Genomic DNA, 15225 nt, shown 5'->3' with positions numbered 1-15225 from the left:
GGAAGGCTGAATCTCTGCAAAACCAGTTGCCCTGACAGCAATTTCCAGCTGGGCACTAGAATTCATCGCTCATTCTGGAAAGCCTTGGCCCAAAGCCATGCCCATGCGTCAGCCCCCAGCTGATGCTCCGACAGCCCCGCTCCGGCCCAAGCTTCATCAAGCACCTGCACTGGCCCTGGGTCCTGCAGGACACTGGGACACCCGTGATCACCACACCTGAACCACAAAAGAGCACCCACGTGGATAATCATCTCCCTTCTGCATTGGTGCCAAGCGGCACCTCCTGGATTTTGGGGCGAGCGGACAATTCCCTGCTCACCACCTGCTTTCCCAGCTCCCCTGAGAGCCAGCGCAGCAGCTCAGGTGTCTCGCTGGGGTTTCAGCCCAGGCAGGCGTCAGCCTCCTGCCCTCCCTCAGCTTCTCCTCCACAGTCCTATTTATCCCTTCCACACAGCATTCTCAGGGCCACCGGACAAGCTCCTCTCCCCAGTCGACTTCTCCAGGGCAAGACAAGAGAGGGTTTTCCCTTCCCGGCAGTTCCCACTAGAGCGAATCCCAGGCAGGAGCCTGTTTACCCGGGCACCCTCTCTGGCTGCACGGAGGGTGGAGTTCTGCACAGTTAAAACAGAGGGCATTGCTGTGAGCTGGCATGAGCAAATACCAAGAGGCTATAAAAAGCAAAGGTTACCCTCATTCCTCTGGCTCTGCATGCCAGTCTCTCCATGTAGAGGCTTCAAACCTATTGCTTTCATAAGTGACTTTATATACTAGCAGCATTGAGGCTCAGCTCTCAGAGACATCACAGGAATGGATGAAATGTTCTTTCCCATCACCCCGCCGACACGGTGACTGCTGGCTATGGCTCATCCCGCCCACACACCTGGGAACCACAACCGCCCCAGCCGAGGATGGGGAGCACAGAAGTGCCCCTCCGCATCTCCAACAGCCCTGGGGTGACCTGCAGGAAACCTCAGCCCTGTGTGCTGCACGGGGAGGCCAGGACAGCAAGCCAAATAAACGTCATTCGGTTCCCTCCAGGAGAGGGGTTTATTTGCAGCTGCAGTGGACAAAGCCAGTGCCATCCACGGAGCACCCCCAGCACACCACTGGATGCGCCCTCCTCTTGGCTCTCCCTTGTATAGCCCCCACCCTACTCATACACTTTTTTAATTCACCATTTCAGGGTTTGGTGTGCCTGCACAAAGATAACCTATTGTTCTCCCTCGCTCCTCCTGGGGAAGAGTGAGAAATGCACAATTTGCTCCTAAAAGCCCCTAGAAAAATCTGCTGATTAAAACTAATAGAAGCTGAGGCTCCAAATGGCTTGATGCACCGTTGATGTGTTGTTTTTAATTAAAATGCAGTAGATTGCAATGTTTGGGGGAAGACATTGCTTCTGTTAGAAATTAACATAATTTAGTATTTCTGTTGTTCGTCTGTTTGCCAAAGGAAGAGGAAATACTCAAAGGCACACCAAAATACGGAACTCTGCCCAAGTGGCTGCACAATTAAGTAGTTCCAGAAAATGAAACTTTAGGCATATTTAATGGACTGATTACAAGAAGGAAAAAGAAATAGGATGTTTCCTTGCTCTCCAGACCATTATCTGGAATTGCAGCAGGCAGATGCAGAATTCAAAGGGATGCTGTTAAGCAGCTCAGTATGTTTGACTTTTAAAGAGCTTTTTGCAAGACCTCACATTAATCCAAATGTTGTCACAGTGTTTAAAATAAAAGCAAACAAAAAACAGTTTGTTTTTATTTGCTTCTGACCACTACTAGACAGATATTCTTATAAGCGAGCAGGGGACTGGCAGAGCCAAGCAGGGAGAAGCAATTAATTTGTGGGGGATCCAATATTTAGCCTGAAAACTCATCTTCTGGGGATGTGTGCTATGAGTAGGGCTTCACGGGACCCAGCACTAGAGCTGTATAATCCTCAGCCTCCCAGGCTTCCTCCTGGAGCCCAGGGCGCTCCCTTTTACTCTCTCTTGTCCCTCGATCAAGCCTTTATCTCAGTGACAGCCGCCTCTTCCCCCGGCTGGCACCCTTCCACCCAGACTCCCACTCCAGTTCTTGAAAGGAGGCTTATTTCCCCAACGACTCTGCTAGAGCTCAATGCAGCATTTTGGGGCAGCGTCCCTTGGTTTTACTCGTTAGCTTAAAAATAACAGGAAAGCAAGCTATTTAAAAAAAAAAAAAAAAAAAAAAAAAAAGATGGTTTTGGAAAGTTTGGTTTTAATGCCTCTCAAGGAGACCTTTTCTCAACATGTTACACATGGCACCGAGCCAAGTTCTGCATGTGCAAGAATTAAATCACTCAGCAAATATAAAGCTTTGCCTGTGGTCATTGCTTCCATACAATAAAGCCCCCTTACAACACTCCTTTTTATAGATCCAGTCCAGTAAAGACTGTCAGACACTTTTTAAAGCAAAGGTCAATGACATAAATGCATTAAAACCACAAAAAAAAAAACCAAACCCCCAGCCTCCTGTTAACAGACCGATTGTGCCCATAAGAATCCAGAAACTTGAAAGAAAAGACCCACAGTTTAATACTTGCACGGTGAGAACTGAACTGGATTTTGAGTATCAGCCAGGAATTTCTTTTTGGGGGGAAGTGGGGGGGAAGGAGGGGGAAGGGAAGAGGGAAACATTTTGATGCAGCAACATCAATTGCTCAACTCCATTTCAGATGATTATTAACTCCACTGCAGCCAGCCAATTTTTAGCCCTCAAAAGAATCAATGGAAGGATGTGTTGGGATAAAAAGAGAGTTCCAGTAACAAAAAGTCTCCTGCTAGCCTTGGTTTCTACTAAGTTTTCATTAATATACTTACTTTAAAGACCATGTAGGTAATATATATCACCATCACATCATCCATCAACTTTATATACATTTCCTAATGATTAAAAACATCACCAGCACAAGAGATCCTGGCAGAAGGAGCAGGCAGTGATGGCCAGCCAGCCAGGACAGGGGCAGACCACGTGCAAGGCTCGGATCCAACCCCAGGCAATCGGACCCTGTGGGGGTGAGGGCTACATGCCAGGTTTGGGACCCCCCCAAGGCAGGAGCTCGTGCATCTCATCACCCTCAGCCCTGGGGCTTCATGTTATGCCTTGGAAGCTGCTGTCTTGGTGCCTGCGGGGTGGCAGCCTGGGGCAGCACAGCACCCACTGGCAGGATGCGGCCACCCAGGGTAGCAGCGTGCCAGCAGGCACTGGGGAGGGAGTGGTAAGTAAAAGCAAAATACTGGGCAGAGGGAACAGCCTACACCCCAAAATATGTCCTCAAAATCCAGTCTGATTTAATTTCTGGCCCCACCAAGCCCCCTGCCACTCCACTCAAGGGCAAACAGCCACAGGACACAGGAGATCCCATCACTCGCCAAGTAACCCAGGCCACTAGTGGCAACAAAACGTTCCCCACGGTGGGGTGTTACAGGACCACAGCTCCACAGCTACAGAAGTTCAGGGGACACCACAGTGACCCCCCCAGCTCCATGTATTGCTCTGGCTCCTGTTAAAGAGGGTGACTGCAGATAGCTTTGACTCCGCTTGGAAGTATCCTAGAAGCTGAGCGTGGAGAACATGTAACACCTCCAAAATCCTGTCTCCTGCCTGGCCTGAAGCCGCAGAGCATCCTGCAGATGATTTTCGGCCAGGTCTGATGGCGGGGGAAGGACGCGCTGACGGGACGGGCTCCACCAGGGAGGCTGGGCAATCCCCAACCTTGCACCACGCAGCACAGGGCAGCATGGGAACTCACGGCCTCACCACAAGGAAAGAAAAAAAAAAAAGCATTACAATATCTGTGATCTGAGGCAGATCGCAATGTGCAGTTGTGTCTGTAATGGGTCTCCACTCCTCCTCCACAGAAACATCCTGAAGTTAGCAGGGACGTGACAGACACAAGATGGATGGGAAGACGAGGACCATAGCCTCAAGGGCTGATCGGAGACATGCTGTGCATGGTTTAATGGTGTAACAGAAAACCCTTAGCAAGCTCTAATCGTTTATTTTCTTTTTTTTCCTTTTTTTTTTCTTTTTTCTTTTTTTTTTTTTCCCCCAAGGAGGAGGGAAGGGAGAAATTAGTTTTGAATGTTTTCCCAGATGCCAGAAAAACCTGGATGCCCAGCTGCTGTTGAGAGCCCAGGGACGGCCTGACCATGTCAGAGCCAGCCAAAACAGTACAGCACCAAGCTTCTGTGCCTGGATTTTCTAAAATACATGAGCCTGGTAGGATTTTGGGGCAGTCAGAGAAGGCAGGAGCACCCATGGGTCTCAAACCCAGGCATACCATGTGGATGAGCCATGCAAACCCCCCACACACACACTTTGGAGTGGCTGGCTTTGGAGAGGTTTGCCAAACAGATTTACCGTTTTCATCGTGAAGCACAGAGCACATGTATATGCACCCCCCGCACCACAGCACCTCCCAGGGCCACATCACCTGCCAGCACCATCCCCAGAAGAGCCGGTGAGGGGCCAGGCTGCCCTGAGAAAGAGGAACACAAGGGCTACAGGCAGCCCCCACCCCGAGCTGGTGGCACCTCCAGCATCGCCTGCTGCCCCGTCCCTCCCAGGCGCTGCCTTGCGAACCTCTGGTTGCAGATATGCCCATCCCTCACCCCAGCAGCGCCCGGTGGCACGCCGGCAGCGTGTGCCATTAACAGCAGCGGCAGTGCTCCCTATGAATGAGGAAAACCACACTGCTGAACTACAAGCATCTGTAAAACAACCCTCATGAAAAGGCTTTATCACACTTTGATGGAATAAGACAAAAGGATGCTGTGCAAGATTAGGAAGATTCAGAAGAGATACCGCTAAAAATGGTGCGTTTCTCCAGTGAGCCTGGCTCGTTTTGTGCTGATTTTCTGTGATGTCTGACAGCAGCCAGGAGAGAAATCTCTCTCACATTTCTCTGGGCAACGTAGAAAAGCTAACATTTGAAAGCTAAACCCTCCAAGACACTTCCATGGAAAACCAGCGCTGTTAACAGCCACCCCAAGCAAACCGAGAACCCTCGTAACCCACGTGTTGATTTTCCTTTAGGTCAGTTCCTTTGAATACCAGCACGTGGGGAAGCAGAGAGCAGCCAGAAGCTTCACGTTGGGTCTCACCTCCCCACTCCCTCGGCTCAAACCAAAGCCACTGGCAGCCAAAACGCTTTTAGGGAATGGTGGAAGGGTTAGTGCGACCGCGGCCGAGCCCCGCGCCTGCCGCCCTGCTCAGAGCTGCCTTTGTGGAGGGCAGAAGAAGCGGGGCTTTATTGCGGCAAACATTGGGCCATTGTGCGCCGCATTCCTCGCTTTGTGCTGGGGGACGGCATCTGTTTATATGGCAGCCCTTGACGGAGCGGGGACACTTCACAGCTCTGAAAGGCCATTCTGTAAATGTCAAAGGGCCACCTTGTCTGGTCACTGCCGCCTCCGCAGCCCCGTCTCCCCCACCAAGGATGCCCCCTGCTGCTGGGAAAGCCGGGGATCTCCAGTCCGGGGCTGTGCTGTCTCCTCGGGGTGCCCTCCAGCACCACCCCCCAGGACCCTGGTGCCCAGGGAGGGAGGAAGCAATGGGAAGCCCACCATGGCCTTGGAAGGTTGGATGGAGTCCTCTATGGTTTGGCATGAGGAGAAGCAGCAAAAGCCTAACTAACTACACAGTCTGAACCCCAAATAGTGTGTCCCAGCTTCCCAGAGCATCCCCTGGAGATCACGGCAATATGGGGACGGGACAGGCAACCTTAACACAGCGTAGGATGCATCAGTGGGGAATGCAGGGAGACAGGGCTGGTCCCCGTTGGACACATCAGCTTTGGCCAACATCGTCCCTCCATCCCCCACATCTCTACTGATGCCTCCTCTCAGCAGCAGAAAAAGGCACGGGCAGCAAGCACTGCCTGAAGCCAGGCTGGGCACCACCTCCCCCAAACCAGAATTTAGCCACAAGAGCTTAAAAAGTTGAGCCAGTATTGGTTTTGAGGGTGGTCAATGTTTACCAGAGCATCAAGTCTGCAACAGACAACACTGGAACAGCAAAGCCTGCTGGAAAATGAACAAAATGACAGGATTTCTGAGAAGCCACAATTACTGTAGGAGAGATGATAACCATCCACCTTTCCCTGCTGCTGTGTCCAGTCACTCACTCCCCATCCCTGTCTGCAACCGAATAAAAACAGGTGCAGGTGCAGTTTCTACCTGCTTGTGGGGGAAGAGAGGAGAACCGACTGGATAGAAGGATAGAAGTCTGTACTAGGAGAGAGACTTAGATAATTAAAGCACACAGAAAAATATGCTCTAACAGGGTATTCTTCCGCTTTTATGGTGTCCACATGTAACAATTTCCACTAAAAAAAAAAAATCTCTTCTCCGCAGAGGGATGCTGACAAGGCATTACTGGGAGATAATGAGCCACCGTTTGTGCTCAGCAAATCTATGAAAGGGAGAGCAGTCTTTCTAAAACAGAGAAAAAGTGGGGTGGTTCTGTTTGGGTTTTGTTTGGTTTTGGTTTTTTTTAAATAAGTCATTGAGGAGTTGGGCTCCCAAGGTCTTATCTCCAAAGAGGAGCGGTGCCCAATGTGGTTTACTGGACTGCTAAAACACAGTAGAATGGAAATAGAGTTCCCACGCAAAGAAAAGACATTTCAGAAGTGTGATGACACACCACTAAAGACAAAAAATGAAGATATTTCTCTATGCAAAATGAGAACTCCACTGCCTTCCCCCAGATAACCTCCTGTGGTTAGGACGGGCAGAGACCCTGGGAACATGAGGTCTCTCATCTCAGACCATGGCCACGAGCACCCTTTCTGCGCAGGCTGGTGAAGCTCCACAAAAACCTTGAATTTCATCAGCTCTTTTGCATTTTCTGACTTAACCAAAAAAACCCCCAAATTCTGCCCCACATGGCTTCACACTGCATGATGCCCAAGGTGCACCTTGCCTGCGACCCACCCGGGTCCTTCCCACTGCCATCAGGGCCGATGTTCCTTATCACTTTTCCCTCCGTGGTCTCTGCGCCTTGCCACATCACACCAGCTCTGTGAACGTGGCGTGCAGCAACCCCTGCCCAGCTCCCCACGCTCCTCCAGAAACCCCAGCCCTCATTCAAAGACCTTAACAAAGAACACTGTCCAGTGCTGCTGACCTTACTCTCACCAGCAATGCTCTTGCAAATCCACATGAGTAAGGGTCACATAGATCAGTCTCTCCAAAGAGAAACCCACCACAAAGGCAGCACAGAGGGATGGAGAGTGCCCAGCTAACAGCACCCCCCTTTCAGCCTCGCAGCACCCCTGCTCCGGGGGACAGCCATGCGTAAATCAGGGACGCTCTGTTTTTGTTCGTTTTAATATGAACATAAAATGAGAACCCTTCGAGGAGGCAAAACATCTCTGAATTAACACTTTGGCATTTATATGCATGCTTTGTATTTTTTAATTTTTTTTAAAAAACTGAAACAAGTGACAGGAGGTCTCTCTAACATGCCTTACGCTGAGCCTGCCGCATGAACCGTGCACAGCCAGGACCGCACACTGCAGAGCCACCTCCCCAGCCCGCCGCGAGCAAACACTGCTCAGTTCGCAAAGGAGCTGAGCGCTGCACGCTTGGGCAGCGTGTTACAGCACCAGCCACGAACCACAGCGAGCATCACCCCCAAGCAGCGCGTCAGAGCTGCTGCTTCCCATTGCACTCCTGCCTGTGGGGAAACTGAGGCACAGACAGAGGGAGCAGCTTAAACCGATTCACAGACCCCAATTTAACATGCATCTGTTTTCACTAGGGACAATGATAGCATATTATGTGTGTTTAGAGCTTTTTAAGGGAACTGGAAAAACCTAGCCAGGTTTAGATGGCTAACCCCGGTTTAGCTAAACCATACTGCAATCCTTAAACACGCCACAGCACCCACAGCTCTGCTCTCGTTCACTGACGCACGTCACGGTGCAGCACAAGCCGAAGGGTGCATCACCCTGCCTTCCCTAGAACCAGGGCGAGTTCGTTTAAAACACAAAACCTCCCAGGGAACAGGGGAATCGAGGGCTGAACCCTTCAGCTGGGCAGCGGTGTCTCACAGCACCTTCGCATCCCACAGCGCGGGGTACAAAAGCACCCACGTGGGGACAGTTGCTGGTGGGCTAAACAAGCTGCCCCTGCGGCTGCAGGGCCGCGCTTTGGAGAAAAGCCACAAAAGCCTACGTGGTGGGCTCGGAAAGCCTGGGACAAGGGCCTCGCAAGAGGTAAATGGGGGCAGCGCCAGCTCTCCCGCCCCGCACTGGGCACAGGGCACAGCAGACGAGCCGCCGGGCCCCGGGGCGCTGGCTCGCACGGGGCTGGCCCTTGGCCAGGTGTCACCTGTGTTTGCAGTGTGCGGACAGCCACTGCTGCTAGCAAGGTAAAAATGCATACATAAATAAAAATGCAGAGTCATCTGGAACCTCCTGCTCGCCAGGAGGGTACCACACACTGCCTCTCCCAGGCTGGCCTCTTCCCGACTGCAGTCCTGCTCCTTTAAATGACTCAGCCAGAGGACAGGTTTGCACAGGAAAATTATTTCCGCCTGCATTTAAACAGCTGCGCCCGCACAGCCCCTCATGCCGGTGCACGACTGAAGCCCTGCAGCAGGGAAAGGCTTCCCCAACCCCAACCCCCTGCCCGCGCCGAGCCGCAGCGCATCCCAGGGCTGCCGTGGGGAGCAGCTGCTGTGCCAGCTCCCTGTGCCACGGGTCACCTGGGGACACAAGTGGCTTTTTGGGCCAAGCCACAGGGCAGGACATGGAGGGCAGGAGTGTGCTAGGCACTGCAGAAACACTGCGAGGAGCCCCAGCGCTCCCACCGCTGTCCCAGCTGATGGGGCTGGAGACCACCACCCCCCTGGACTGCCTTCACTCTGGCTTGGCTCCTTGCCCAGCCTTCGGCAGCAGGAGATCAGAGTCCAGGCACAGGACTCTGCTCACATAAAGAAAAAAGAAAAATAAACGCACAGGGGTGCAAGCCTGGGAGGTGTGGGCTGGCCAGCCTGGACGCGGTGACCTTCTCCAGCAGCATCACCTTCACCTTTGCCTCTCCCACCAGATGGGGATGTTCTTCCTTCCTCGGATGACAGACAGACAACACAGCTTTGAACTCAAGGTGCCCAAAAGATGGTGAGAGATGCAGCTTGTGGGGGGCAGCCCCTGGCTGGGGCCACGTGGCCATGTGCTGGGGCCACCACCTGCACCCTCCCGGCCCAGGCACCGTCCCTGGGGCTTTGCAGTGGCAGCGCAGTCCCTCCAGCTCAGCCTGGGCACCCACATGAGTCACCAGCCTCATCCTCCACTACTCTGTGACCTTGACCATGGCCATTGAAACTTCAGCTCCTTCTCCACCCTTCCTCTATGGACTATGAACACTTCCAGGACACAGCTATCTTTAGCAAGTATCTACACAGCATCCAACCCAGTGAAATGTGGTTTTATCTGAGGTTTCTAGGCGTTACCGCAACAGGGACAACACACTCCCCCTCTCCAAGATGTGTCAGCCCTCTCCGAGCAGCCCAGGATCGCATCCAGCGCCACAGCAAGCTCCGGCTTCAACTACACACAGCTTTTCATCTAACAAAAAAATCACCCAAACCAAAGCACTGAAATCATCTGCCATCCCAGAGGGGGATCTGTGTAGATCTCCCCAGATAATCAAATTTAAAACACCACCAAAACAGAGCTTTGATTAGCAGCCATGGAGCCCATTCATAGCGACAGCATGTCAGGTCAATGTTCACTCCCAAAATCAACTGCCTGCCTGGGGAAAGGTTTTTTTTTTTATTTTTATTTGATGGTCTGCATTTGAGGTCTACTTAATAAACAGTGTACGTGGGTGTGCCATCTGGCCGGACATAGAGCATGCCTAGAAATAATAATCATCATCATCATATGGTGGTGCTTTAAAAGGCAGTTTTACAAAAGCCTGGGCAAGCTGATTGAAACCTATCAGGCATGTTTTGTGTGCCCCGAGCGCTCAGCCTCAGGCAGCCTGCCTCTCCAACCAGCCTCTGGCAGAAAGGGTCAGAGTCCAAAATTACCTCCTGTTTTACTCAGAGGCTGATCCGAACAGCGGTCCCTTTTTTCTTAAGCCACTGCACCGGAATTAACTTGTGCAAGTTAGAGTTGGGCTGGTGCTTAAATAAATAAATAAATAGATACTGTATTTTTAGCGTCAACAAAACAGAAGCCGGTTGCTGGTGTTGGGCAATGTTTGTGTGCCTCATCCCAAACAGGGATTGCCCAGAGGCATGGAGGGACATGCACCACTCCTCCAGAGACTCAGCCGCAGGTACACACCAAACCTCTGTCTCTGGACCCAGCGCTTCCAGCATAAGAGCAAAAAAAATCTAATTTTGGGCTCACACACACATCTCCTGGCCATGCAGAAAAGGCTGCCCCACCCGCCAGGACAGACCCCACTGCAGGGATGCATGCTGGTACCCCATCCCAGATGCCTCCCCCCATCCATCCCAGCCCCAGGGCAGCAGCAGTTGTGCCTGGCCCTGCACCGCTGCCGCCTGCGGCCGCCCTGCCTTAGCACCACAGACACGATGGGTGCATTTGCCCAGCTGGATTTTGCATCCTGCTTCATTTTCCCAACCACATCGCTATGCACGAGGCTGCCCATCTTGCAGCCATACTGACACCCCCAGCCCTACAACACAGACAACTGACCTAATTTTCCTCTTTTTAAACACCCAGAGGTGATCTCCATCTGCAGCAAGCCCCGCTGAGCAGGGAACAGAAACACAGAGTGATCTCTGTTAACATCATCCTCCTCCCCAAGGCTTCCTCCACATTTTGCCCTGTTCTAAATGGCTGAGGATCCACATCTCCCACACCCCTCAGGGCTGTAAAACGATGCTGAAGGGGAGAAGGCAGGGAGGTCCACTGCCATTTCTGGGCCCATACGTGTTGGGGTTGGGTGTGATGGTTCAGTACGTGCTCGAATTCCAGCTCATCCTCCTTTCCGACTCAGAGCATCTCACCTGAGGTTCCCAAGGGCATTACTTGGCTCACTCCATGCAGTGAGACATGGGGAGACGTCACCCACTCCATGCTTTGCCCGCTGCCTGGTGACTCAGAGTCGGGGCGAGAACACTCCCTCCCAGTTAACCCAGTTGCTCCAGCAGTACCTCCCTCCTCTCCCAGCCCTCAAATACAAGCATCTGCCTTTCTGCCCAATTTGCCTTTACATTAGAACTGAGCAAATTCCAATTTTCTAATCTGTGGCAAAGCTTTATGCTTCCAGGCACATCTTGCCATATCTAAAACAACCACTTAAAAAACCAAGTGAAACACTACGCTTTCCACCCCCAAGAATCACCTTTTTTAGTAAGAAGGTCACTCTAGTCAACTGGAGCATTACTTTTACGTTTTGATTTTTCAGAGCTTATGCAAGCAGAAAATGCAGCAGTGAAACAAAAAGGAAGGACGTCAGCAGTGTTTGGAAACAAAGTAAATGTATAAAATAATTACAAACAGCAAGTCTCTGCAGAACGTTTCGATTCTGACTCAGCCCCAGCCCTGGCAGGAACGTGCAGGTGTTCAGCACACGCTGAGCCTAGGTTTAGGACCAAACCCTAAAAGACAACAAGGCTGATGCCAGCGCAAGGCAATGGGTGCAGCAGAAGCCCATTGCACCCGTGCACAGGTCTTGTGTCCCTTGCAGTGCCCTGGAGAGGGCTGGGGGCTCTGGGATCGTCTTCGCTGCCGATTTCTTGCGGCAGCAGGTGATGGGAGCCCGGGAAGGCTGGAAGTCGCTGCAGGGTGATTTGTTAGGGGTCTCCCCCAAGGAGCAGGGGCAGGGGACCCACAAGCGGGGCACCCAATGGCCAGGCTGCAGCTCGGGCTGTTCTTTGCAGAAGCAGAGACCCCCGGCTCAGCAACAGATCTCTTAACAACTGATGGATCGCTGGCTGGGGAAAAAATAAATAAATTGCGTGCTGGCTTTTAAAAGGCAAGATGCCAGGGTGGGTAAGGTGAAATGAAGAGGAACCCATTCATTATACAAGAGCTCGAAGCATCAGCTACGGCAACTTTCTGAACACAGCAAAGGAGAGGAGGCGGCAGGGTTAAACGCCAGGCAAGGCAGGAGCCGACACTGCAGCTGGGCTGCTGCTTCCCTCAGATGCTCAGCAACGGCAGAGCACAGAGCTTCGCCCGCCACTGGTGTAATGGATATCCCTTTAGAAAATAAACCTCTCCGAAGCCCCTGTGCTCCACCCCAGCCTCCGCTCCCCTTCCTGGCTCAAGGCAGTCCCGCCTGATAGGGACTGATGGATGCACAAGCCATTGAGGGAGAGGTTCTGCTTCCTACAACTCAGAAATGCGAGTTAACTCCCCTGCGGGCTGCCGGGGCTTTTGCCACAGCTACGGGTATTTTTATAATCCAGGTCTTGAGAGGAAGAATATGCTTCATGAATTTTTATAAGGCCAGCTTCCTTCCTGCGTTTTTGTTTTTGGTTTTTTTGGTTTTTGGTTTTTTTTTTTTTTTTTTTTTTTAAATACTAGCACCAGGTGACAAGATCCATCCTTGCTTGATCCACACCCCAAATCCCAAAACACCCCCAGACTCCAAAGCCGCGCACGCAGCCCCCCCCCCCCCGGCAGGCCCAGCCAAACGGTGCCTTACTCACTGGTCACACTGGGCACTGCTGGAGCCGGCGGGGCTGCAGCCGCAGGGATGGCACCGCTGGCTCCTTGGCTCCAGGTAGAACCCATGGGCGCAGCTCTCGCACCGCAGCCCCGCGTAGCCTTCGAGGCAGGGGCACTGCCCCGTCGTGCCGTTGCATTCGGCCGCGCTGGCGCTCCCCACGGCGCTGCAGTTGCACAGGTCTCCTGCAAGGGGAAAGAGAAGCTGAAACCGCTGTGCGGGGGGCACGTCGCCCAGCAAGAGCCCCAGCAGGGCCAGCGTCACTGCCGCCACGGCTGCCCTCCGCCAGCTCACCCCAGGGTGGAATCATCGTCACCGTAAGGATGGTATTTGCTTTAAAATGTTGAGATGTTAAAAATAAATAAATAAATAAATGCTGGGAGCACCCTGTGGTTCGAACCCCCATGGTTCGTGTTTCAAATCTCTCTCAAAAAGAGCTAGGAGATTATAACTACTTAAATACATATATATGTAGCTGTATAGAAGGGCTGGATGTATATGCACGCGCACACACGTGCGCACACTCACGGCTGTCTGGTACCTGACCCCAGGAGCTGACAAGTACTGGCTGTTGTAATACCAGCATAAAATCAGCAGCAGGTGGCCAAAATCACTTAACTAGAAGAGCCTCCACTTCACCCCAGTGGAACACCCCCAATTCACCAGTGGGATGACCTTGACGTTCACACTACGACACGAGGAACTGGCACCAGCATCTCCCACCCCCAAAGAGCAGATCCAGGTGCCCCAGCCGGGGGCCAGGAGAGCTCTGGGTGCTTGGGCCCAGGGCAGGGGTCCCCACTGCAGCCACCCAAGCTCCCCTGAAAATCCGCCCTCGGGGGAGTGCTGAGCATGGGAAAACGGTGTTAAAAACCAGGGTGCTGGAGCTGGGAGCAGGATGGAGACCTCCCAGCTGCTGCCCTTCACCACCTCAGCCACAACAGGCCACCCCACAGTGAGAAGGGGCGGCTCAGGGGACCCCCACATGCGCTTTGGGGACACTCCTTATTTACAGGGGTTATGGAAAGCATCCACCCAGCAGCCGCTTTTTTAAGAGAAGCAAATCTTTTGATCAAATGATGAATTCCCAGTCCCCCCGCACATTATTTCTCGTAATACTTTAAAGCACCAAACACACTGAAGAGAACAACCTCTCCCCAGCAATTTGTTTCGCCAAGAGCTTTATCTCCGTTCCTTCATTGCAAAATATTTAGTGCCTTAATAATTTAAAGTCTTTTCCTGCCAAGAGTGAATTATAAACAAGGATTATTTGCACAAATAGTGCATAAAGCATCGGGGGCTTTACACAACCACTGGTATTTGTTATTCCCTAAGAAATGCCAGTGTTCAGTGCGCTTCATGGAGAGGGGAGAGGCCAGGCCCCCATCCCAAGAAAACTTGACTTAAAGCTCGAACCATGTCAAGAAGACTAATGCTCCATGTCAGCACGAGTATTCAGATTATTTAACATCCCTACTGCACCCTTGTGCCCCAAGCCCATGGAAAGGCCCCTGGCAGGTGCCTGGATTGAGCCACACTTAAAACCCAGGGACGGAATAAATTATTTATGAATACATCAGTAACCTGCTGGAATCGGACCACACTGAAGACCTCAGAGTACCTTTGGAAACACAAACCATAAGGTCTCCTGCATCACCGCGGCCCTGTAAAGGCTCCGCAGTGTTGGCCCTTCCTGGGGAGCAGCCCTCGCCCCAGGCACGCTCGCCGGGGGGGCCACGGGATGGGAAGGCAGCTTAACCAGCAGCTGGCCAAACACGTTAAATGAACACAAAACCACAACAACAGGTTGCCATCTCAAGGGATGCTCCCAGCCAAGTGGGAGGAAGGGTGCCCCTCTCCCCGAAAAGGGAAATGCAGAAGCTGTGGGACCTCTCCAGGCTGCACCACCGCGCTGCTCATAGCCCCCCGCGCTTTTAATTTTCATCTGTTTCCTTCCAACACACAAACGCAGCTTTGTTACTCTACCAGCACATGCACAGCATCCCCACAGAAGCCATTTTGTACTTATACACCTATGAAATCACACCTAAATTTTCTTCAATCTAAACTAGCAAATAGGACAAACACCTCAAGATCTGCGATTATCCACTTCAGCAGCCACTTCATGTAACGAACTAAATTCCCCTCTCAATTACCCAAGCGGAACCTCATTATTGGGGCACTTGGGCTTCTCCCAGCCAAGGGGAGCTGCGAAAACTTGGTGAGCAAAAGCACTCTGGAGTTTGTCAAACATGCATCAAAACAAACTCACCTTTCAAAGCCCATTACACGCAGTGCCGTTAGACCTGCTAGAATTGACTAGAAAAAGAGGAGCAGCGTTGTAGCAATTCTAACGGTGATGTGGGGTGCTGAGAGGGCAGGGCCAGCACAGCAGCGCCGAGCTGCTCCGCATGGAGACCCCCTCGGCGCTGCAGGAGCATCGCAGGCAGAGCCGCCCCCGGCCGCACGCCCAGGCCATGCCAATGCTCCCGCAGCACCAGCTGAGCACTCGGCTGTTTTGGCTGGAAAGCGACGGGTGCTACAAG

The 15225-nt window shown here is 52.3% G+C and overlaps 1 protein-coding gene across 1 annotated transcript in view; it reads right to left on the bottom strand.

Annotated features, from left to right (window-relative positions):
• MEGF9 (multiple EGF like domains 9) overlaps nucleotides 1–15225 on the bottom strand; it is a 51383-nt gene that overhangs the window by 10863 nt on the left and 25295 nt on the right. The window contains exon 2 of the mRNA XM_055819719.1: nucleotides 12663–12864. Coding sequence (XP_055675694.1) covers nucleotides 12663–12864 — 202 coding nt within the window. The remainder of the gene's footprint in view (nucleotides 1–12662; nucleotides 12865–15225) is intronic.

Source organism: Falco peregrinus, chromosome 1 (assembly GCF_023634155.1).
Source record: "Falco peregrinus isolate bFalPer1 chromosome 1, bFalPer1.pri, whole genome shotgun sequence".
NCBI lineage: Eukaryota > Metazoa > Chordata > Aves > Falconiformes > Falconidae > Falco > Falco peregrinus.
Note: the sequence above shows the minus strand (reverse complement) of the source record. Positions and strands in the feature narration are given on the sequence as shown.